This window comes from Molothrus ater, chromosome 18 (assembly GCF_012460135.2).
Source record: "Molothrus ater isolate BHLD 08-10-18 breed brown headed cowbird chromosome 18, BPBGC_Mater_1.1, whole genome shotgun sequence".
NCBI classification, from domain to species: domain Eukaryota; kingdom Metazoa; phylum Chordata; class Aves; order Passeriformes; family Icteridae; genus Molothrus; species Molothrus ater.
The window spans coordinates 11836488-11862373 of NC_050495.2; the positions used below are offsets into that span (position 1 = coordinate 11836488).

At 49.9% G+C, this 25886-nt stretch overlaps 1 protein-coding gene across 1 annotated transcript in view; it reads right to left on the minus strand.

The window, feature by feature from the left end:
* Positions 1-7374: 7374 nt before the first annotated feature.
* LOC118693044 (T-box-containing protein TBX6L-like) overlaps positions 7375-25886 on the minus strand; it is a 32551-nt gene continuing 14039 nt past the window's right edge. Inside the window, 10 exon segments of the mRNA XM_036393348.2 lie at positions 7375-10500; positions 11100-11292; positions 11622-11713; positions 12495-12565; positions 13068-13214; positions 13494-13658; positions 14104-14206; positions 15194-15290; positions 15293-15337; positions 19447-19773. Coding sequence (XP_036249241.1) covers positions 10074-10500; positions 11100-11292; positions 11622-11713; positions 12495-12565; positions 13068-13214; positions 13494-13658; positions 14104-14206; positions 15194-15290; positions 15293-15337; positions 19447-19462 — 1356 coding nt within the window. The 5' untranslated portion in view covers positions 19463-19773 and the 3' untranslated portion in view covers positions 7375-10073.

Here is a 25886-nt window from a genome sequence, read left to right on the forward strand (position 1 = left end):
TACTAAAAGCACTCAGTAGCAGCTCCTGCCTGTATGAGGCTCAGTGACCCACCCTCACCATCACTAGTGACATCTGATCGAGGCAGAGGTGGGTGATGGGATGGGAACAGCTCTCTCAGGTGCTGGATTTCTAGCAAGGCTTTGTGCTTTTACAGCAGCAGAAGCTCACAAACCTCCACAGGGTGTTTGTGAGATCAACACCAGCAAATTTAGACAGACAAAAATAAAGACACATTGGAGAGCAGCCTAGGAACAGAAAGTGTGCACTGTCCCTAGCAGGGCAGTAAAGATGTGGGGCTTGCATCCATCAGCTGTGCAGGGCTCAGCCCTCCCTCACTGCAGTGCCCTGATTTCAGCCCGTGCTGCAGCCCCATGGCAGCGCTGCATTGGAACAGCTGTGGAAAATGGAGGGGGGTGGAGATGATGTACCTGGAGAAGGACAGGCTGATCTAACACCCCTCCCTGCTGCCAAATGCTCTGTGGGCTCTGCAGTCATCACCCAAAATAGAGGCACAGTCTGTGCCTCCTCCAAGAGACAGTCCCTGCTGGAAATATATCAGGGCATTGCTTGGGACAGTGATTTCCTGCAGGAGCCACCTCGGGAGATGCCAGTACCATGCCCTGCTGTTCCTGCTCCTCTCCCTCTCCCCCAGCATTCAAGCTGCCTGTTGATGCTTGTTACAGCCTGGGAACACAAAACACAGGGCTTGACCTAGCAAGGCACGTAGGCAGAGTTTGGGCAGAAGGGAGGAGAGGTCCTGCATTAACCTCACAAATCCACCACATGTAGCTGTCACCTACTGCTCGAGACACAAGGGGTCCCTTCCTGGCAGAGGTGAGAGGCTCCAAGGCAGCCCCTGTGACAGCCTTGTCTCCCTGGGACCAGACACTGCCTCAGAGCCACCTGCACTTGTCAAGCAGAGACACATCCTCCCCATGGAGAACAGCTTGTCCCAGGTAAGCACCTTCTCCTCCCCTGCTTTTGCTGCCAGGTCCCTCCTAAAACGTGAGCTGCTTCAGCCCCAGCTTGCCCAACACAGGCTCCTGTCAGCACCTGAGCAAATCCTGCAAAACCCTGGCTCCAGACACAGCACAACAGCCCCAGAGCTTTACCCTTTGTGCACTGTAACCACAAAGCAACAGCATAGATGGTTTCTTGGCTTTCTGTTCTCCACACTGCCCTGGGATATCCTTGCTGCAGCTTCCAAGCCTCAGCACCTTTGCAGCAGCCCCCCTGCAGGCTGCCCCAGCTGTCCCCTCGCAGGTCACACGCAGTCACTGGGTGGCACTGTGCCCCTGCCTGTGCATGCCCAGCTCCAGCCTCCTGTGCTCGGGGGTGCCCGGAGGAACCCCCGGCTGGGCCTAGGGCAAAGGCTCTCTCTCCTTGCCGAAGTGCACCCACGGTGGCACCGACAGATACCCGGGGACCCCAGGAGCCCACAGGGTTGTGACCCCAACTCCCAGGCTTCCTGCTGCCTCCCTGCCAGGGTCTCTCTCCCCTCACCGTGGTTATATTTTCATTACTGTGGCAAAAGGAGACCAACTGCACCCTTACAATAGGCCCCTCCATAAAACTAATAGGGCAGGCAATTGGGACAGGCCTGTGAAGTACTTTATAGTCTGCATGGAGGAGTTCGTGCCACAGCTCACAGCTGTCCCAGCCCCACATCCCAGGAATCCCAGCCTTATTTCTCCCCCTCATCCCCACTGTCAGCCTGGGAGCAGCCTGAGGATGAGCATGGTGCCCCCACACCTGCTTGTCTCCTGCCACCCAGAGCCTCACCTCATTCCAGCAGCACAAGGCTCTTAGGAGCACCCATAAGAATCAGTTTCCTTTTTCCAGGGCACCATGACACAGTTCTGCCCTGATCCCAGGAGATGTGACACCATCAGCAGTGTCCAGGGTGGGGAGGCTGGACCCAGCACTGGGCCAGGGCAGAGGCCAGGGAGGTCCTTTGTCAACCCTTTCCCATTTGCTTCATTTGCAGTTGAAAGCCAGAGGAGCAGAGAGCCCTTCTGACACTGTGATGGCAAAACCAGCCCAGCTCTGCACAAGATCCTTCCCTCTACACTGACTGACAGCCCACGCTTGTTTGGGAAGCTGGGGTGACACATTTGGTGTGACCCAGACCCCATTTCAGAGGGTACCTGGTGAGGTTTGAGGGACTGCTTTGCCTTGCTGGGACCTGGCCAGTCTCATTCCTAGAGCAGGGAGCTGGGGCTGGCTGGATGACCCTGGGGACAGCAACGACCAAACAGAGCAGCCACTGCCACCTTCTCTCTTCCTGCTGTGTAAAAACTGCCCGAGAAAAGCCTCCTTTAATCGCTCCCCCTACATTAGACCTTCCAGGGGAAATTAGCACAAATGCAACACCAGTGGCACCAAGGGAACAGACCCTGAATGACTTGGAGGGAGGTTAATTAGTTTGTTAAAATCCTTCTCCCTTTAGTTGCCACCTAAAGCTCCAAGCCTTGACAAACAGTTGGGGAAAAAGGGTCTCTGCAGAAAATCAATGCTCTTTAGAGGTAAGTTAAATATCCCCCAAGGAGCATACAGCTAGGAAATAAAGTGGAGAAGAATGTTTCTCCACTATTAGGGTAGAGGATGAATGTTAGATGGGAAAGCGAAATGTTTCCAGGTCACCATAAAAGTCAGAAGGGAGACAAAGTGCCCATTTCTCCCCCTGTGGTTTACTGTCTTCAATCTCTTTGCCTTAGTGTTCCCTGCAAGAGATGCTGAAAAGCTTTAACTGGCTTTTGCAGAACTGAGTGCCAGAGATGTGCCAGGGGTTACTGCCTGTCCCTTCAGAGGGCAATGCCCTCAGCACCAGAGCTGCTGGCACATGAGTGTGCTGGGGTCAGGAAGAAAGCCCCATAGCCCCTTGCAGACAGCTGCCTCTTAGATTAATTTAATAGATGGCTGCATTGACCCCAGAGAATTTTGTACAGCTCCCAGCCCACTGTAGCTGCCCTGAGCATGGTGGCACCAGGAACCTGTCACAGAGCTGCTCTGTGCCCATGGTAGGATGTGGCCCTGCCAGTGCTTCTGCTACTTCCACTGCCACTGTAGGGCTGTGGTGGGATGGCCAAAGCACAGTGCTGCAGCTCAGTGACTGCCCCAGGCAGCACTTTGGGACTAAAATTTCCTTGGATATCTGGTTTAAAGTTGGGACTAACTTCATTCAGTCTCCACACCAGAGCTCTCTGCTGCCCTGTGGAGGATAGAAGGGCAGACAGTTCCAGCTCCAGAACCAAGTCTTCTTTAATCTAGGGACCTGATTTCTTTGCTAGACATGATGAGCTGTGTGCCCTGCCTTCTATTCTGTCCACTGATGTTTGTATTTCAAAAGCCACTACATCATCTCGTTCTGCCCAGCTGTCTAAAAAAAAACCCCAAAACAGACAACATCCTGTATACCGCTGGGACCTCTTTGTCAGAGCCTGTGAACTCATCTGCATCCAGCACCAGGATGGATTGAACAAACTGAAGCAGTATTTTATTGCTGTAGCATAAAACACGGGAATAAACAAGCACCAAAGTGCTACTGATCATTAAAACCAGATGGGAGCCCATTTACTGCCTCCAGCAGTGAGGTGCCACGGCTGCTCTGCTGGGGCCCCCTTGAAATAGGAAACCCAGAGCACCATCTGGGATGTGCTGGATGGCAGTGGCTACAGCAGCCCCTGCAATTCCAGCCTGGAGTTATCTGCTCTGTGCTCCCACCACCACCCCAGGGATGACCAAGGAGCGCCAGAGCTCTGAGTCCTTGCTCCAGGAATGCAGCCCCTGTAAGGCTGTGCCGACAGGAAAATGCCCTGGGAGGGAGAAGCAGCTCATCCAGGGCCAGTCCCATTGTCCAGGGGAGGTGGGATGGGGACAATCACAGGCTGAATTCCCACACACAGACCAGCGACTGGCAACATTTCAGTAGCATTTGTTCAGATGCACATCAGAGAACCATCAAGGGTTCTGGTCATTCCCGTGCAATTCAGCTCCCCATGGTGGATTATCCAAGGCAGCCCAGGTCTGACCCTCTTCCTTACCAACCAGTGGTGTCTGGCACGGGAAGTGAAGTGCTAAGGCTGGGAGAAGCCAGAGGCTATTTCCTCTCCTTCCTAATTAACACACCCACCACAGATAAGTACCCAACAAGAACACTCCCTGTGTGTCTCCTGGAAACTGGCCTGCAGGAACAGCTCCATCCTGAGCACCCCCAGCTGCAAGCTGAGCTCAACCCCCTCCCCAGACTGAAGCTTTGCACCTTTGTCTCCAAGTCCCATCTTCCCGTGGCAGGGAGCCCGCTCAGCAGCCAAAACCGGAGCACGGCATGGGGCCAGGGATGGATTCCTGGGCAGCCCAAGAGGAGATGCAAATGGAGCAGGAGAATCTCGAGAAGCAGACACAGACAGATGCTTTTACACTTCAAAGGGAACGGGGCCCTGCGAGGCTTTCAGGAATACGCACAAATCGATAGACTCCTTTCAAACACCGAGCACATTTGCTCAAGTGTGAGGCAATTATTCCCTGAGGATGGGGGCAGGACAAGGCCATTAACAGCCATACGGGCAGGACGGCAACATGCGGTAGCTCCAGCCCAGCCTGGGGGGCAGAACGCCGCTCTCCTGGCCGAAGTTTCTCATCCAGGATTTACAAAATGCCCTCGTGTCCCCAGGGGCTCTACAGGGAGCACATCAGTGTCACTCAGCCTATGTCAGTGCAATGCTCAGCACATCCTTTGGGTGAGCAGCGGGTTTGATCACATCCCCTCCACTGCTCTAGTTCACTGCCTTTGTCCCTGGAGGGCTGACTTGAGCTTACTGAAGCAATTCCCATTTCCCCCTCACCGAATGCTGCTGGGCAGAGCCTGAGCTGCTCTGGAGAGCTCTGTCTCCACTGAGCTCCTTCTAGACGGCGAAGCAGAGCCCAAAGCAGATTGTGGGGGAGCAGAGGGCTGGCTGCTCAGCACGGGGACAGACCCCGCGGTGTGACAGGAATCACGCCTGACTCATCCCCGTCTACCCCGCACCAGCTCTCGCCGCAGATCACCCTTAATGCCCCATCTCCCGGCAAGGACTCACAGTTACAGAGACCACAGGTGCCCCAGCATTGCGACCCCACAGATGGGAGCTGGAGTGACAGTGCCAGCACACAGGAAGTCTCTCCTGTGAACAGCTGCTGTTTTTTACATGTACAGTCATACTTGTACAACGAGAGGCAGATACACTGAAAGTGAGCAGTGCTTTATGCCTGGTGCATGACTGATGGGAGTGCCCATCCTGTATCACTGGCTGCCCACTCTGCTTTATGGAGTCACATAATTTACCCTCTTCAGTAAAAATAGAGGAGGAGGAAATAAAAATCTCAGCATGTCCCCAAAGAACTGTAGGAGATTAAAATTAAATCTATCCATTACACTCACCAAGCAGGGCGCTGTCTGGGCAGGAACACTGTAGCTGTACACCTGCATGTTCAAAGAAAAGAAATTGAGTATTAGAGAAGTGTCAGAGGCAATCCAGCACCCCACAGCAAAGTGCTTCAGGTCATAAAACAAACTCACACGACTTGGAAAAACAAAAAAGGAATAACACTAAACTAAGCTGAACAGCAACACTGCTCAGCACAGCTGCAGCACTTCTTCTCAACCCTGCATCAAAGGTTTGTTTCACCCTCGGTTAAAATTTTGTCTGACACTTCTGCTCAGGCCTAGGATTTTGGGTTTGTTCTGGGACGTGCATGTCGTGTGCTGTGGGAAGAAACACCTTTCCTACTCCCTTCACTGTGTCCTGTAAGCTCTCCCTGTGTTCCTCCTGTTGTAATGTGCAGAAAGCACATTTAGCTCTCACTCACTACAGCTCTGCAAGGCAGGACAGTACAAAGCAGCTTACCTGGAGGAGCAGGGGGCCAGGCCAGCAGCAGAGGGCTGGGAACAGAGCCCGGAGGCAGGACAGGCCTCCCTCACAGCCACTGCACTGCTGCAAGGCCGTGGCTCTGAGAGTGGCTGTGCCCAGAGCAGCTGAGGGACACCGAACAGCCCATCCCCGCCAGGATCCAGAGAGGTGCCTCCATTCCCCAGCCGGCCCTGCACAGTTTTATCCCTCTCTCTTTGCTCTTGGCACTCAGTGGGTACCTGGAGGCCAAGGGCAGGCAGGTACACGAAGCTGCATGGTGGGCAGCTCTGGCAGCAGGGATGAGGCCTGGAGCCGCTCCGGCCGCCCACAGCAGGTGACCAGCACTGCTTGTTGCTCCAGCCAAATGCTGCCTCCCCCCTGCTAAGAGGCTCCACATGGATCCCACCCCAGGGCTTGGGAATTAAGTGGATTTTAAGCTCTGCAATAAAAACCCATTTGACTTGAAAGAATGTTGTTATTCCTGGGAGGGGGTTTGCGCTGCTTGCTTGGATGCCTTAAAGTGAGCCGGCACTTGGGCTGCCCAAGGAAATGTGGTCGCAGTCCCCTGGGAGGCTCAGACAGCCCATCCCGGTAGTGGGGTCAGCCCAAAGCAAGCCAGGAGTCCTGCCCGGCCTGGCTGCCCAGCACCAGGTGTTCCAGGAGCCCCAGCCCAGCATGGAAATGCTGCTCCCCCGATCTCCTCAGGTCTATCTGCAGACCCGGAGCCTCCCTGGCCGGCTCGGAGCCCCTCGGGCCGCGCAGGCCCTGCCCTGCCCCGCCCCACACGCGTGAGGGCTCGGCCCCGCTCCAGGCGCCGGCCCCGGGGCGGAGCTCGGCCAGTGGCACCGTCCCAGAACTTGGTTCGCACTAACCCCGAACACCCTTGTCCCTGCAGCACCTGGACATTAGAAAAGCTCTTAGTGAAACCAGCTGGAAGTTGTTTCTGCAGAGCCAGCGCAGGTCCAAGTGCAGAGGGCACAGCTCGCCGTGTCCCCACAGGGCTGTGGGCAGAGCTGGGAGCTCATTGTGCCGCAGGGAAACTGCCAAGCCGGCAGCTGCCTGGGCAAGAACCGCAGCATCGGCAAGAAAGCATTTTTCTGCCATTCCCATCTGCATTGAAGCAGTGTCAGACAAGGCTTAAGGCTGCAAAAACCAGTAGGAGAAACCAAAATAAATCAAGATCTTGATTTTCCCATAGGAAATTTACCTAGATCCCATTTATAGTCCATTTGCCCTCCTCCTTATGTAACTTCTCTGCAGGAGAGGAGCAGAAAACACAGAGAAAATAAACAATTTGCTGCAAAGAATTGGTGCAAGAGCCTGACTCACATCTAGCAGTGTGAGCAGATAGCCTGAGGCTCACTGAACACACTGTGGAGAACAATGAATGCTGAAATCAACAGCGTGTCATGCATGTACAAACTGGCCCCAGGTAACACGACTCAAGCACAGCACGTTGTGCTTGAGAAAGATGCACAAAACCTACACTTTTGAGTTTATTTTATTAGTCTTAATGGCCTGACTTCCACATGTCTCATTTCCTTTTATTGAAGCTGTCAGAGGCATTACATTATCTCACATGCGTGCAAAACCAGCATTTCAATCGAGCTCATACAGGTTTGAAATGCCACAGCTGAAGAAAACAAGGCAGTGGGAGCTGCAGAGGGAGGGGGCGGGAGCAGAGTCCAGAGCACACCTACAGGCAAAATCTCCCAAGGCTCCCGAAGAAGCCGAGCGCAGTCTCTAATCAGAGAGAAAGGATAGGTACTTGTGCACGCCGGATGATTCACTGGAGAAGGGCGAGCAGTCCTGCTGCAGCAGAAGGCTGATGAGTAATTGATGGCTCGTCCTAGGCACAAAGCCGAGTCTTTTACCCCAGCGCAGAGCCGTCTGCCAAACCAGCTCTACCGACAGGCCCAGGGGGCAGCAGCACCTGCACTGCTACTGCAAAGGTTGGAAAGAAACGGCGTTGCACTCGTATTTTCACAGGAATTCCCCAGTGCTGCCCAGCTGGCCTCAGTTACTCATGCTCATTGCAGCTTTTCATCCTCATTAGCGCTCCGTGACAGGGAAACATATCCCAGCTACAAAGATAAAGAAACAGATCCAACCAGGCAGCCTGGGGGGGATGCATTCTCTCTCTCTCTCTTGTGGGCATGCTGCTGGCAGCGATCCCATGCACAAAATACCCCCTCGGGTCCCTGCACATGGTGCTCAAGGCACTCGCTCACCTCCCCGGCCATTCTGCTCCTCTCATTTCCAAGATGTGAAGGACAGTAGGAAAATTAACTACTAATGGCCAGAGACAGCCTTTTACAGCTGACCTGCCTTCTCACAGCTGGCATTTGGACAGCAGGAAATCACGGTATTTTGGCATTAACAAAGGCCTGCTCCACGTTTTGTTTCCCCAGCCAGACTTCTTTTTAAGTGAGTTGCTCACATCCACATGTGTGTCATGCACAGCAGGTACAAATCACCACTGGCCAGGGTGCCATCAGAGAGGAGGCTCATAGGGCATTATGTACATGTACTGTGGCAAAGTCTGACCTTTATTTCAATGCTGCACATCCTCAAATCCTGGGAAGCCCAGGAGAAGCATCCCGCTGCTCTGTACATATCATAATTGTAGTACAAAAGCAGTTTGCAATATACAATTTAAATAAGAAAACAGTCATTGTAGCTGAGCCCACAAATTTACAGGGCTACTTTTCACAGTAATTTTAACAATAACAACATGGCTCAACATCCCTACGCTATGCAGATGCAGAGTGAGGAGATGGTGCCCCTAAAACCTGGTGCACAGCCTTTTCCAGTGTCCCTGCACAGGGGTCCTGAGGCACAAACTGCACAGGTCTGCTCAGAGATAACATCTTGCTACACACACACACACACTCTCACACAGAAAACCATCTGGCACACAGGCTAAATGACACACCTCAGTGCCACACAGCAGCTATTAGTGTGACACGAAAACATTCCCTAAATAACACCTAGGAGCATGTCTATCCTCCCTGAGAAGCAATGAGTCTGTGTCACCAAGTCCCCAGTGCCATCTGCACGTGGGCAAACAGGGAGGTCTCCCCCTTCTAAGAGGAAGATGAGAAGAATCCCTGCTTGCATGGCAGTGCACAGGCTGCTCCTGCCCAGGATGGGACCACACAGGAGGGAGGTGGAACCACTCTCATAACTAAACATGGACAGATCCCTGGAGACTCCCAAACAGGTGAGATAACTTCACACACTCACAGAGCAGTGCAGGAACCACAGCTATAAATGATATTCTCCAGGGGTGGCAGGGAGCGGGAGAAGGAGTAAGTTCACAGTGGAAAGTTTCCTTTCCCTCTAAAGGAAGAATCTGTAGTGACACAGAGCACTGTTGTTCATGGCCCTGCTTCTGACAACCTTGGAAAGCCCCAGAGGAGCCCCCCACATTCCATGAACCACATCCCTCCACCTCCACAGAATGAAGAGTGTTTCACTGACCTCGAATCTAGGGCTGGCAGAGGAGGGATGGACACGGGGACAGGAAGACACACAGCCACACAGCCTTTGCTGCTACTTCTCCTGCATGGAACAAACTCTCCCCTGCCTGCAGACTCTGCAAACTCTGCCCCTGCTGTGCTCCAGACACACCCTGCTGTGCATTTTACTCTCACCTGCTGCTGGAAGAAAGGCAAGACTCTAGCTTTACTTTGACTACACTGACTGAGGAAGCTGCTCAGAGTTCACCAGGATTGCTTGCTTTGCTCGCCTTTGCAATATTTTCTACACGTGGATGGCTTACTGGAAGTCCTCAGCCCCCATCTCCTTGCACCAAGTCCCAGGAGGAAGGGATGTTGGAAGCTGCCAAATGCAAGGTGCCAACACTGACTGCGAGTTCAGCAGCTCTTTAAATTCTGTTCTTGCAGACCTGTGGTTTCCTGCTCCTGCTGGGAAGAAAACCACAGCACAACACATTGAGCCTGATCCACAATGACATGGCTGGGGCAGCCACCAGTTCAACCACTGCTTGTGAAATATGGTGAGAGTTGTTGTGCAAGGAGACAAGGAAGTGAAGGTGTCCCACTCTACTGCTTGCAGCAATACCTCTGCCTAGTGTAGGCAAAGCTTCACAAGTCCAACAGTAAATTCAATCTCATTTACAATTTTCTTTCAGTCTTTTCACTGGGAAGGATCCTCCCCATTCACCAGCAGGCGTAGGGGAACAGAGGGTACTGGCTCCACTCTGCCATGGTGCCATGGGCATGTCCTGGAGTTCCTTGTGTGTTGTACTCCGTGGAGAAGGCCGAGTAGCTCATTGCCCTGTACTGGCTGTGGGAAGGCACCACCCACTGCCCCAGGCCCTGCTCGGTGCCATAGGGACTGTACATGGGCGCCCGGGCCCCGGCTTTCCCCACAGAGTCCAGAGCCATGTTCACCACTCCTGTGTAGTCCTGGGGAGGAGGCAGAGGTGGGGGCAGTGGGGGCAGGTTGGTGAAGCCCTCTGGGAGCTGTTTGGAGTCGTGCTCGGGCACCATGGCGAGATCCAAGGCGTGGCACCTTGCGCGGAAATCGTTCAAGGTGGCAGCGTCGCGGCTGGGAAGCTGCTGGCTGTCCCCAGCTTCGTGGAACCTGGGCCCAAGGGCAGAGAGAAGAGCAAGTCAGACCTACCAGAGTGGAAAACCATGGAAAATCCACAAAGATCCCCTGGGGAAAAGCAGGGCAAGCTCTTCCCCTTGCCTACTTCTTCATCTTACTGTTACTGTGGATTTTAGCCCAAGCCTCACTGTCACACTCACAGAAAAATGAAATGCCAAAGAAGGTGAGTCCAGACTAACTTAGTTCAGACTAAGTTCTAGTCTGGACTCACTCACACCCAATTTTGCAATGAGGAAGGAAAATGGAGTCTTGTAACTCCTCCAGCATTTCCTCCAAAGGACAAGCAAGCTCTGTAGTACTCAGAGCTGGCTGGGAGAGCATTTTGGGACAGGGAAATAAGAATATTACAAAGACATGAGCATGCCCAGAACCAGTGGGTTTGAACTAGAAGAGAAAGGCTATCCTTGGACCTATGTCCATGCTAATCTACCATCTCTCAGCCACATGTGCTCTCCAACAGGAAGGCATCCCCCTCCTATTACCAGCAGGCTGTTTTTCTTAGGGAATGCCCAGCAGAAGAAGAGGAATCCCATCAGTTGAAGCGTGGCATTGGAGCAGGAGGCAGCACTCACCGATACGTGTGGTAGGATGGTGTTGGCACCTGCTGCTCTCTGGCCAGAGCCTCCCTCTGCTCAGCAGGCACTGGTGAGGCTGCAGGGAAGGCCTGGCTGCTGTTCTGCTCCGAGCCCCAGAAGGGATAGCCACTGCTCACCACCACGGGGTTACTCTCTTCCTTCACGTCCACGTTCTCGTCCTTCTCAAAATCTGACTCAAAGCAGGGAAAAGAAAGAACGGGAAAGAATGAGAAAGGGGAAGAGGGAGGCAAAGCTCACAATGGTCTGTTGGCAGTTGCAGTAATCACAGGATGATGGAAGGAAACACACAACCCCCTCCTGTAGCCCTTCTGCCTTAAGGGAATAGCCCCTTCCAGCTCCTCTCTGCCCACGTACTGTGGTGGTCAGTCCTGCCCGCCCTCTCCTTGGCTGTGCTACTGCAAGCAGCACCATGAGCTGGAGCAAGGAATGATTTAGCTTAAAAAACTTCCTGAATATCATTCTCTGGGTTTGTTGTGATCAATTATATTGATAATTTACCACGTTCCTCAGCAGCAGGCTCCTTTTCCTCAGGCAGCTTCCTCTTCTGGCTCTTGGCTGGACTGGGCTTCTGGCATTTGGCTCGTCCTTCCCTGGAAAGAAACAAGACATGGGGGTAGCTTGGATGTAAGCTTTTTGTCTAAATATATAGGCAGGGATGCTATAGGAGGAGAAAGAAAATACAGAGCATTTTTAAAGTTTAAGTAAAAAAGAGTCAGTTTTGGCCTTTTTTCATCAGGAATTTTTTTTTGAGGAGATTTTTTTTTCAGGCATAAAATAACACAAAACAAAATCTCAGATATTTTTGTAACATTTTCTGCTTGGGAAAAAATCTCCATTTTTTTCCCTCTCTATTGCCAGTCTGGGGTTGCAATTTAAGCTGGTTTTTTCAACTCATCCACTGGCTGCCCTCAGACCAAGCAGAAGATCTCACTGGTATTGGATCCATCTTCCCTCTTGCAGACAAAATCTCCCCCTGGAAGAGACACTTTTCCACCCACAGGAAAAGGAGACAAGGGAGCCTCCAAATGTCAGAATCAAGCTGATCTCCAAGAGACCAAATGGTCTGCTGTGGACTCCTGTTATCACTGCTATTCACATGTCAGACTCCAGTCTAGCTCCAATGTGCAAGAGAGTGCAGGTCTCAAATTTGTCACACCTCCCACATTTCTGTAGGAATTGTCACCTCCCACTCCCCAAGTCTCTTGAGAAGAGGCTGCACAGAGGGACATCACTCCCAGATAGAGGGAAATGCAGTGTGCACAATGCAGCAGGCTCAGCAGAGCTGGCTGGTAGAGTTTTGTTCAAAGACCTTGGGTAAAATTCACAAGCGAACTCCAGCTAGAGACAAATTGAAATGAAAAGACAGTTTACCTTCGAGTGTTCTTCCCATGTTCACGGAAACCTTTAGCAAATGGATTGTTGTCAATCTTGAGCTTTGTAATCTTTAAATGAAAAGAACAAGACTCAGCATCACAGTGACTGTTCCAAGACTTTCACCTTTGTCCCAAGATATTTATCACAAGAGATAAACTGTGTGAGGGTTTTGGACATGGCCTTGCCACAGTATCTCAGCTCTCCCAGCAGCTCCCATCATGGATCAGGAACTGACCCACAGAGAGAAGTGACCCTGCCAGGGTCAGCAGGGATTTGGGTGGGATTCATCTGACTAGAGAAATATACAGGGTGAGGATCTGTATCTGGACCTGCAGCCATACTTTTTACTGCATTTGGAGTTCTGTGTCACTGACAGTGCACTCAGGACCATCACAGTGCATGACTCATCACAGAGGAGATGTTTTCCACAGGAACCACAATGTGCCTGTTTCATCCCACTGTTCACCACAGGTGCCCAGGATGAGCAGACAGGAAGGAGCCACCTCCTCCACAGGAATTTTACAGACAGCATTTCACAGCGTGACCAGAAGCAGAGCCTGCACACCGTACCTGCTCGTTCTGGTAGGCAGTGACAGAGGTGAAGACAGTCTCAGGGAAGCTGAACACCTGGAAGATGCTCCAGCGGACACTGAAGAGGTCGTCGGCCTGCACGATGTGGAAGCGCGGCTTGTAACGGTGCATGGAGTGCAGGATGATCTGGGACACACAAGGGACAAGGTTTCCATGTGCCACCACTGCCAGCACACTGCAGATCCCCTGTGCAGACTCCCAGGACACCCATTTCCCCTGCAGTGACAGCACAGACCCGTGCCTTCCTGGGCAGGGAGCCAAGGGGACACAAGGACTGAGCTGAGGGAGGAAAAAAGGGCACTTGGATATGTTTTAAATTCTACATCATCTAATTTCTCACAAATCCTGCTTATTTCCCACAAAGTTCGTCTGCAATGAATTCCAAGAGAGCACAGCACAACTTACATGCCCATGTTGATCCAGAGTGTTGTTAGTGAGCTTCAGTTTTTGGAAGGAGACAGGTTCTTTCATCCAGTGGCTGCCAGGAGCTGGGGAATCTGGGTGGACATAGGTGCGACAAGGGAGCTGGGGCTCTGCTTTTCCAGCAACTTCCCACTGATCTTTATTCCACTGTGAAGGGAAAGATAGAAGTCTGGAGCTTAAAAAAAATGCTTTCAGTACAGAAAAGGCCCAGCAAGTTTGCTTCACTGTCAATTCAGTGCACTCCTCTGAAGCACAAGTAGCGGATTCTCTCTTATGAGCCATGATCATGTTACCAAATCAGCTCCAAGTTTAGGCCTCATTTTTCCTCCCTTTCTCCCTATGGCTGCCAGAAAAGTCTGACATTAATCATGATTAAAACTGTAGTGCTTACAATGAAAATTAGTTACCTTTCCAGCTGCTCCCCAAGCAAAACTGACAAATAACTCCAGAGAGACATAAAATCCATCAATTACTTCTGAACTTTGTCCAAAGAGAATTTATTTATCAGTGTGTGACAAGTGAAGCATAAAGATCAATCTATTTCAAACAAAGATGAAAGGACAGCATAAATTCTGTTATTTAAAGTACTTACCTTGTACCTGAAGTTATCCATTGGCACAAAATCTACCAGCATGAGGTACTTGGCATACGGGATTAAGCCAGAGACTTTGATTTTGCATTGAGGAAACATTCGTCTGAGGGAGAAATGAAAACCAGAGTATAATGGTTTCCCTGAACAGTGGCTGTCAATGATCAAGCAGCATGTCACATTTGCTCACTACTGTGCAAAGCCCTGGGAGCAGTATTCTCCAGCCAGCCACTGACCATTTGTCCATCTCATTGATGGACTCTTTAGTCCTGTGGGTTTAGATTGATAGACATTAACAGGGCAGCAGTCACTGAGGGCCTGACACTGTTTCAGCTTTTGTTCCTCCAATTCCTCTAACACACCAGTGGGAAACTTGAAAGGAGCTATTTGGAGGCTGTACGTAGTTCCTGGCCTGCTGCAGCCCTCACAGCCCTGGAGGATGGATTAAACCTGAGCGTGGGCAGAAGATGTGCTCTCATCTAAGAGCACACCCAGCTTTCTGTTCCCGTACTCCCTGCCACTGCTTTTAACTTCTGACTCTGCAAAAAAGCTTTGACAGCTACCGCCCTACCCAAAGGGATTATTCCAGCTCACAGCAGCTTTGACACAATACTTTACAGCTTCACAATTCCATCTTCTTTCACTGCAAGCTCCACGATACATGACTCATTTATACTTCAGTGGAGTCTGCACACACAGATCTTTAAGAGTCTGGGCCATATTCTTGTCTGCAAACACAGACTCAAACCCAAACATTTACTGCTCAACTGCTGCTGTCTGTGACCCAGGCAAAGGGAGCCCAGGGCACTTCCAGAGCAACCTCAAAGTGACAGGAAGAGCACCAGTGTTAAGTGGTGAGATAAGGGTACAGGAGTTTTCTCAGCACATCAGCCCCACAAGTGACCTTTTGCACTTCACAGTTTGGACTCCTATGACACCTTGAAAGTGCAATTCTTCTGCAGGACCAGGAGGATCTGCATAACTGGCTACAAAACCAGTTAAGGGCCACCATTCAAAAACAGGATCACCTGGAGACTTTGCCAACAGCTCAGACAGGTGTGGTGTGTGTGGTCAGCTGTCCTGTGCCCCTTACCTGCCAGATTTGGTGATGATCATCTCAGTTCCTATCTGGTGAAACTTCATCCAGAGCCCCATGTCCTCGAGGGTGACCACGATGGAGCTCTGTGGGAAGGCTCCAGGCTGGGGGAAGGGAGGGCCTCACACGGCGCTTTCACGTCTGGAGGGAGAAAACAGACAGTGACTGCAGACAGACAGGAGGAGAACTGGCCCTGCTCTGGGCACTCTGTGCCACTACAAACCTCCTAAAAACTGTTCCTTTTCTTCAAAGGATTTCTGTTACCTAGTAGGCTCAGAGGTAGGGAGCCTTTCCCAACAGGTTTGGGTTTAGCTGGTGGGTCCTTCTGTAAGATCTGTGTGTTGTACCAACTCAACCTAAATTCCACTGTTACAAAACCCACACTGGCAGGTAGCCACAACCCACTGTGCTGGTATGACCAGGGTTACACAAAACACTTTATCAAGAGAATACGGTGAAAGCTGAAAGGACTGGAAAGATTTTAACAGTGGCTAATAGGGGAAAATGACAAGTAGGTGGTAGCCGAGGTGAAAAATGCCCCCAGAAGACAAAGATGAGACAGACAGGAGCCCTAAATGCAAGTGAAGGCAAGAAAAGGAGGTGACAGACTATGGACAGCCTATATTCTGAGAAGAGAATGGCTGCTGTGAACTGGAAGTGGAGCTGGGAACCACTGGGGAGCCTGTGAGAGGGGTGGGAGGTGTCTCTTCAGTAACACACCATGGCAGTGCTGCAACCTGCCTGCTCTTCCTCTTAGAGGCACAGAACCCACTGTGGGCCCGGGGAAGAGGAAAGGGAAACCATTCTGGAAACCTGCTCTTCCTCTTAGAGGCACAGAACCCACTGTGGGCCCGGGGAAGAGGAAAGGGAAACCATTCTGGAGGAACTGCTGTCGATGGTACCAAGCACCTCTGCACAGCTATTTGGATTAAAAACCTCCTTAAAACCCTGAGCAAGTGCTCTCAGCAATATTGTAGGGCAGGCAAGATTGCTGCTGTCCTGCTGAAAAGCCCAGTTCCATTTTAGGTCAGAATGGGACCAGTACAGTTCTGGTGGGCTGAGCTCAGACCCAGCAGGGTTTAAGAACACTGCCCTGAGGAGGGGTGAGGATCCTGCTCAGCAGGGCACCCCAGGAGCTGGGCTGTCCCCTCTGGGTGGTGCATTAGTAGCCAGGCACAGCTATTTGTTTAAAATGTAGATTTTTATGCCTCTCAGCCTGATCAGATCTTATTCAGAGCACAGCAAAAAAAAGGGAATTTTTACCTTGTTACAGATTTCCTGAGTAATGCCTTCAAAAGAGTATTCACAAAAAGTAGACAACTATTTTCAGAGAAATTAGCTTTTCTCACAAAGGGACATCTTTCACCAAAACAACTCAATACAACTCTAAGTGGTTCTTCCCTCAGGATTAAGAAGCAGAAAACATTAAAATGTAATTTTGTCTGTTTGTAGAGGTCTTTAGGCATTTAAAAAAAAAATCCTCTACCCTTTTTTCTGCTTTGATCCAACATTAATGAACTGGCCAAGAAGTGACACCTAGTTTGCTCACCAAGATTAGCCTGTTAACATCTTCTTACGAAAGCTTCCCCCATATCCTCTTGCAAAGACATGAAAGCTGCCATGAGATCATGCATTTGGTAGCTCAGTGCAGCACATGTATCAAAAGGAGTTACAATAAAATTGGGCTGATTTCCCACAGGAGCCATCCAGTCACAAATAAATGCAAACAGGTTTTGATTAGCTAGACAGATGCTCGCTCCTTCCCCAAATGAATTTTGGAATTAACATTTCTTTAAGCAAATTCCAATGCCATTAAAAGAGACTACAAGAAGGCAGATCTCAGGAGTCTTTAGTGAGGGGAGATTTCCAATGAAGTCAAGAGGAACTGAAGTGAAAGGAATTCAACACTGAATTAAAAATCAAAGGCAGATGTTATAATCTGGTTTTTACCACAATGAGTCCCCAATGCACCTGTAGGAGCACAATGCTGCAGGAGCCAGGGACAATAAATGCTGCAGCTGAGGTTTAAAATGCAATTAATGACTTTCACCATGCAGGTTTGTGTGCACAGGCTGAGGCTGAAAAGCAGGACATGGTCAGTCTGCATGAGGACTGGAGCCCAGCAATGGTGTGAGCTGGGGAATGGATCCACTCAGCTGCTGTCAGCTCCAGCAGGACCCTGCAGGGATGGATCTGTTTGTAGGATTTTATTTGGATTTTTGTTTCCCTCCCAGTCTGTGCCTGTGTAACTGATGGCAAGGCTCATGCACTCACCCTCCCACAAAGATGCCTGAGTGTTGGAACTATGGCACAGTGTCCAAGCACTGAGTGGAACCTGTGTGAGCTGTACTTCTATGGTTTCCTCTTCTGTGCAACTTGGTTTTAAAACCATTATTATCTAAAAGAGATTTCAACCTTTTCCAGCAGTTCTAGTTTTACTTTTTAAAAAATATTCCTATTGTCTTTGTGTTGGTAACACCACACATGGTCTGTTCAAAAACATGTTCTTTAAGTCCAGATGAGGTTGAAAGGGAGGAAGCTGCTATGGTAAAGGCACTGAAAATGAAGAGCTCTTCAATCTATTCTGTGTTTGATTTCAAGGTCCTCATACCAATAGGAGTAGCTTGTGCTACAGTTTCTGTATCTAGAATGAGCCGTACATATCTTTTTGTCATCTTGGGGACAGAAAGGAAAGAAGGAGAAATATGAGACAATTTAGTTGTTTTAGGAGGAAGATCTCTGGATAGAAGATGCTGGAGTGCAATTCCCTCACCTAAAGCAGTTCCTCAATTAATTTTCCCTTGCTGAGACAATATTAAAATGTCAGAAAATTTGTTGCAGCCTTCCCAAAATGTGTAGGATAGGATTTGCAATACTGGAAAAACTCCAATAAGGGGAAAAGCTACACTAAAATCAGTTATTATTACATTTGTTGCTGTTATCTTCCAAGTGAAGCCCAACACTCACAGCTATCCAGCCTCCATCAGGGAGGAACACATATCAATATACAAAGCTTTGGAATAAATTCATCTTGCAAACAAGCACAAAAACCCCTCCCATGTTCTCTGATCTTCTCAATGTCAGCAGAAACACCCCAACCCTCTGGAGGGAGCCTCCTTCCTCAGACCCAGAGAGTTTTTTGGCAATAACAAAAGTATGATGTTTTACAAATGCAACAGCTTCATCTCTCAGATGCATCCAGTCCTCCCTGGAACATTTCTGCTGGAGGGGGTCATACACCAGAAGCAACCCAGTAAGAAAATGAGCTGAATCCTGCAATATTTGGAATCTTTAACATGAAAAATCCATAACACAGTCTACTTTTTTTTTCATTGCTGCTCTTTTGTTTTTCAACTTAAAATTCAAGTGGCAGAAATCAGTATGAATCAGATCAACACAGCAGGGACTGAAAAATCCCAAAACAGCAGCAAAGGTGGAAATCATCTAAATCACTGCACATGTATTTTGCTCATGAATGAGACAACATCTTGCAGAGGAAGAATAAGGAAGCTGAGACTGCACAGTCACTTCTGATGTGCCTCTGATAAACTGGGCCAGGTCTTCTTTCTGATGTAGAGTAAAACCCCAGAGTAAATGTAGGGATCAGCTGCACTGACAAATACAGCACCTCTGGGCTGGCCCTTAGTGTCCCAAGGCATCTCTGTCCTTGTGCCCAATCCAACCATGCTCCTCACAGGAGAGGTGAACAGCATGCTATGAGATGGATTGAGGGAAAACATAATGAAACCCCGAGGAAATCACTAAAATCCTGTGCTGGGCATGAACCTGGAAGGAGTCGGCTATGCCTGACTGGGGTTCATGCTTTCAAAGGACACAGGAAATTGGAAAAAAAACCCCAAACCAGAGAGTTTGTATCAGAACTGTTATTAAAAATATAACAACTATTTCCAAACTTTCTGTGGCCTTCATCCTGAAGAATCCAGTGCTTTGCAGACAATACACAAACAACACCTCTAGCCTTCAGCTGAAGGGTCACACTGCACAACCTGATGTGGGTAAGGGAATTTTGGGCACAATTGTGACAAATCTTTACAAAAGATCTTCTAAGGCTCTCAAAAAACATTCAAATGCACAATTTTTCATCTACTCCCATGAAAAAACCCAGTTTTTAAATCCTCTCCAGCCCCGGGCACTCTTCTAAAATGCTGGTAGGCCCTTCAGGAGCACCTTTCTGGCATGAGTCGAGGATCTTTCCGTGCAGTGAGAAAGGGAAGGAGTCCTTCACTTACCTGGTAAAGCTTGCATTTTTCCATGTACTGTGACGTCGAGGAGCTTGCAGGGCCAAGAGAGCCACCAGAGTTCTTACAAGGGGAGCCAAAATAGTCCAGTTCCAAAGCAGGTCTGATTTCCTGAAGCAAGCACAAGCCCTTCCTTCCGAGATCCAGTGTCAAGAGTGAGCGGGGTGAGGATGGGAGTCGAGGCACAGCTAGCCAAGGTGAGTTCCTGTTTTATGGAGGCTAATGAGCAGGGAGGAGCTTCCCGCCAGGGTTGTCCCCTTGCGAGCCTTTGATGTCCAAAGGGACAAAGAGAGGAAGGATCTGCAGCAATGGCTGGGACTAGGGGAAGAAAATCAAAGAGAATTAACATGGCTTTGACATACAGGAAACCCTACAGGGGAAATGCACCTTGATTTACTGCTAACGCACTTTTAAACAAATAGAGACAAGACTGAAAACATCACTTCAGGACTTGGCTACAAAATAAAAACAAATCCCTTAAACAGCAAGCAGGGATCATTTCTCTTTGGCTAGTCCATGGGTTTGTGGTGATTCTCATCCTCAGCACACAGAATCATTCTACTCTTGATTTCTGGTATCAGAATCAGGACTGCATCCAGCTCCTTCCTTCCCAAGGGGGTGATTAACAATCTGTGGAAAGTTTGCTCTCCCCACCGGAATGCTGCAGCAACACATCCCTTCAGCCACTGATGCCTTCTCCAACAACATGAATATGAATAACAACGAACACATTTGATGGTATAACATCACTCATCTGCCCAGTTTCTGCACTGCCAGCCTGAGCTGCACTTCCTTTCCGGGAGGATCAGGCACTGAGCTCATGCCTTGCTCAAGGCACTGCTCTTACCCAGGGAAGGCTGAGCAGAAATCGAAGGGCTTGAGCATTTTCCCTTAATTAGTTTATTCTGCAAGTGTGACCATTAGCTTTTGTGCTTATAAGTGCTTACAAGTGCTAAGAGACAGCAATCAAGGCTCAAGCTCCAGGGCCCAAGACAGGCACTGCACCTCCTGAGGAAGGGGGGTCTGTGCATTCACACACACAAATGGCTGTACTAACATTTACAGGACCAACACGGTCAAAAAGTGCAGGTCAAAAGCAGAATATCACTCTGAACAGGCCAGGGCTGGGTCCTGCACAGCAAATTTAGGAGCTCTGCTCATTACAAAGAACTGGCTACAAGGCTGCATCACTTTCACTGTCTAGATTTATTCCAAATAAAAGAAACGTTTTTTTGCATTTTGTCAGTGATGTCACTGGGACATTTGATCTTCAGTCTGAGGTACAAAACCAATTTTGAATTTATTTATTGAGTTTCTACACCCAAACAACAAGCCTTCAGTTCTGTTTTTACTGCCTTTTGGAGCAGGCAGTGCAAGGACATGCAGAGAGGACAAAGGAGCTTAATCAGAGCAGGGACTGACTCTCTTCCAGGGGTATATTGAATTTTAGGCATCCCAGTGCTAGCCAGGGGAAGAAAAGCCATTGCTTAGTGTGACAAGGAAGAATGTTTTAAAGAAAAGGGTTGGAGAATTTGCAAAGTCCTGAGGAGGATTTAGAGCAGGAGATGGTCCACTGGCTCTGGCACCTCTGCAGAACCACATCCAGCCTTGCTGGCCCCTTTTAAACCACTGGCTAACACAGAAGCCTACAGGCCTTTCTCCCTCAGGCGATTTGGAGACATCCAGGGCTGTGGAGTCTCAGCATATTGAGCAGAGGAATACCATGTGGTGGAGAAATGTCAACTTGTGGCTCAAATGGAAGTTATTTATTAAACATGGGGAGAAATAAATCAGAAAGGAAAAGGTCAGCTGAAATGGTATCAAGGTCAGATCTCTGCTTGTGCTTGCACAGCCACTACCAGACACAAACAAAATAGGATGCAGAAATTCTTTTTTGCTCTGCTACAGAAGGAAAGCCAGCATTGCATCTGCTCCCCCTCCATGTCCTGCTTTCCTAATGCTAGTATTTTAATTGTAGAAAGCGGAAAAAGACAACCATAATCAGAATCTGAAAAGGAAAAATAGAACAAAAATTGGGTCAGATTCAAGCTAGCAGCGAAGATGAATCAACATCCCACACAGTCAGAAACTGCACAACAGCAGCAGCAGCTCTGGGAATTTCAGACTTCACCTGACAGGAGCGTGGGATGTGTATCATGACTTACTGCTGCTTCCACAAAGGCTAGGAGATGGTCTCCTGCTGCCACTTCATTTGCACACTGTGTATCAGCATGTCTGGGGAACGGCACATTTGCTGCAAGTACTCAAATCCTTTTGGCTTCTCCCAGCTGATTGATGGGGAAGGTGGAGCCATTAATTACCCATGACTAGTTAACAATCAGCTTTCTCCCAGCCATTCTAGTTGCACTGGAAATGTTTTAAAAGTGAAAAAAAAAAAGTGAATTTGTTACTATTGCTGGAAAGTGTGGCTAATAGGAGCAATCCCCAGGAAATTCATCCCTAGGAAAGAGGGAATTTAGCACATTACCCTCATCTGTCCATCCATGGAGAGCCCCCAGGCAGTTTGATGGGAAGACAGAGGTGACTGTGCTGGTGTCTAACAATTCACCGGCAAATTGGAGGCTGAGGGTATGGAAAGGGATGGGAGAGAGAGTGGATGTGACACGTGTGAGTCAGTGACACACAGGGCTCTGCTCTGAGCCCATTTCAGCAGCTGAGCCCAGCTCTAACAGCAGGCTCTGCCCTATGCTGAAGGGATGAGCTAGGGCAGGAGGGAGGCCATGTGTGATGACAAAAGCACAGGCCAGGAGCTTTTGCTTTGCATCTCTTTGAGAAGCTGATTAGAAAGAAACATTCCCCTCTGGGTTTTGCAGTAAGGCAAATGTTTTCTGGCATTTCTGGCATTTCTCCCACCTTCAGTGAAGGTTTAACCCTTTGTGCTCAGCAGGACCCTGCAGGGAGCTGGTTTGTACACAAGCTCTCCAGCACAGTGATGTCCTGCCATCGCTGGCTGCTGCCTGGGGCTCCCAGGCTGCTGGAGAACAGAAAAGGGGTCAGGCTTTGGCTAATGGGGCTGGAGTGGCACTGCCACCTCTGCCAAGACAGAGTTCCCAGGGGAGCATTCTGCCCTGAGAGCAAGCTCCAAGTTACTGCCTGGGAGACAGCTGAAATGTAAAAGTTATCTTCCAAAAGAACCTTGTGATGGTGTTCACAGGAGTCTTAGAATGAAGGAAGAGATGAGAATGTTGACTCCATGTTTCAGAAGGCTGATTTATTATTTTATTATATATGTTATATTAAAACTATACTAAAAGAATAGAAGAAAGGATTTCATCAGAAGGCTAGCTAAGAATAGAAAAATAAAGAATGATAACAAAAGTTTGTGACTGACTGAGACAGTCCGGACAGCTGGGCTGTGATTGGCCATTAGTTAGAAACAAGCACATGAGACCAATCCCAGATGCACCTGTTGCATTCCACAGCAGCAGATAACCATTGGTTACATTTTGTTCCTGAGGTCTCTCGGCTTCTCAGAAGAAAAAATCCTAAGGAAAGGATTTTTTCAGAAAATATCATGGCTACAGAACCTGCCTTAGATTATTGCTCGTGGGTGCAGTAGGCAGTATCCAGCCCCCAGGTTTCCCTCTGTGAGGAAGTGTTACCATGTCAGCTTTTACAAACTGAGCTAGAGCAAGGCTGCCTTGTCTGCCTGGAACTGCACAGGCAGGGAAGGACAACATGGAGCAGTAAAAGCTGCATCTAAGAGATCCTCCCCTCTGAAAGGTGAGGAAAGTCTTCCTGCCATTTAAATGGGACTCATTTAGCCCATTTCCACCTGGCACACAGAGGCCACAGCCCCAGAGCATCTTGGCAACTCTTTGTGAAGGATCCTGTGCCATCTGCAAGGAATGAGTACTGGAAAGTGAAAAGACAGAATGTCATCAACAGGGCCCAAAATAAAACAGATAGCTCTACACTGATACCTACTTACTTTCATGCTTCATTAAAAACATGAAGTGGTCTCAGATTCTCCAGAATCCACAAACTCCCTCCTTAAATCCAGGCTCAGCTCACTGTGAAGCAAATGCAGCCTGATTTATGCACACGGGGCCACAGGGAAAAGCTGAGTTTTTTCCAGAGAAAAAGCCTGATGAAACTTGCTCCTACAGCTGTGCCAGCCTGTGACTCCTTGTCCCTGTTAGTGCCTGACACCTCACCCAGAAAATAGGAAATACAAGAGCAGGGCTGGCCAGGACAGAGCTGCTGAGCTCTGGCAGCACAGGCACAACCTGAACTTGGGCTTTCTGAGCAAGTCTCTGTGGGCGGCTACAGGAATGGTAAAAGCCTGCAGAGTGTTTTGAGAGCCTCTAAAGAAGTGGTACATATCTCCTATCATGCTGCAGCACAAGAAACAGTTCCTACCCAGCTCCTTACAGCAGCTCACATAACACAGCATTTCCTTCTGGTGGAGGAAAATGGCACCTTTTCTCCTCCTTTTTATGGTTTTGATTATTTTTTTTCCTGAGAAAAGCTATCTGGTGTCTTCAATGATATTACAAGTGCCATGCAGACCTTCCTACCCTGGGACAATGCAAGGGACCCCACAGAAGGCAGATCTCTGTAGGGCTGCTAACCCCATACTGAGCCCCAAACTGCACCAGCCCCAGATTTCCCCCGTGCTCTCAAGAGTGCAAAAATGACATTTGGCAAAGCAAAGCAGATGGGTTTGGAGAGGGCCTGTTGGTAACATCTCCACGCTAATTCACCACAGGCTCCCAGGACAGGGGCTCCGAGAGCTGTGGGGACGGGTCACAGGCCACAGGCCAGCTGTGACACGATGTGCTCTGCAGGGGAACCTGGGAAAGCAGCTCAGGTAGACAAAAAGCTGTACATTATAAGCTTGAGAGAAGACTTTTTCCTTTTGCAGTTTGTGGATTGCGGTTATCGGGCCGCAGAGCTGGAGAGGGCACTCCCCTGGCTCCCTCCCTCCCTCACATCCCCGGGCCCGCTCCCAGCGCCCCCTCAGCGCGGCACAAGAAGGGAAACACTTAGCGGCCACTTAACACTGCGGCCCGAGTCTGGCCTCAAAGGCTGCAGTCCAGAGTCAAATGCAAAATATGTCTGTCTAGAGCCCTTTCAAGTTCTCACAGAGCCCTGATGTCGGGTGCACTGTTTTCCTGTCAGCCCATTGTGTGTCCCAGACAGAGCTCAGCGCTCTGTCCCGCTCAAATCCACAAAAAGAACCCGCCGAAAGGAGCTGCAGCAGCAGGAGAGCTCTGCGGGCAGCTCGGCAAAGGGAACGAGCACACAGGGCACGGACTGCCCTCACAGCCCTGCATCCTTCCTTCCTTCTACACCTGCCCTCACAGCCCTGCCTGCACACGGGGCAAGCACTGCCCTCACAGCCCTGCATGATTCCCCCCACACGGGCACTACCCTCACAGACCTGCATCCTTCCTCCTACACTCCCAGCCCTGCCTGCACATGGACACTGCCCTCACAGCCCTGCATCCTTCACCCCACATCTGCCCTCACAGCCCCGCCTGTACATGGACACTGCCCTCATAGCCCTGCATCCTTCACCCCACACTCACAGCCTTGCATGCACACGGGGCAAGCACTGCCCTCACAGCCCTGCATCCTTCCTCCTGCACCTACACCCACAGCCCTGCATCCTTCCTTCTACACTCACAGCCCTGCCTGCACATGGGCATTGCCCTCACAGCCCTGCATCCTTCCTCCTACACCTGCCCTCACAGCCCTGCCTGCACACGGGGCAAGCACTGCCCTCACAGCCCGGCATCCTTCCCCCTAAACGGGCACTGCCCTCACAGCCCTGCATCCTTCACCCCACATCTGCCCTCACAGCCCTGCCTGCACATGGACACTGCCCTCACAGCCCTGCATCCTTCCTCCTACACCTGCCCTCACAGCCCTGCCTGCACATGGGGCAAGCACTGCCCTCACAGCCCTGCATCCTTTTAAACAAATAGAGACAAGACTGAAAACATCGCTTCAGGACTTGGCTACAAAATATAAAAACAAATCCCTTAAACAGCAAGCAGGGATCATTTCTCTTTGGCTAGTCCATGGGTTTGTGATGATTCGCATCCTCAGCACACAGAATCATTCTACTCTTGATTTCTGGTATCAGAATCAGGACTGCATCCAGCTCCTTCCTTCCCAAGGGGGTGATTAACAGTCTGTGGAAAGTTTGCTCTCCCCACCGGAATGCTGCAGCAACACATCCCTTCAGCCACTGATGCCTTCTCCAACAACATGAATATGAATAACAACGAACACATTTGATGGTATAACATCACTCATCTGCCCAGTTTCTGCATTGCCAGCCTGAGCTGCACTTCCTTTCCGGGAGGATCAGGCACTGAGCTCATGCCTTGCTCAAGGCACTGCTCTTACCCAGGGAAGGCTGAGCAGAAATCGAAGGGCTTGAGCATTTTCCCTTAATT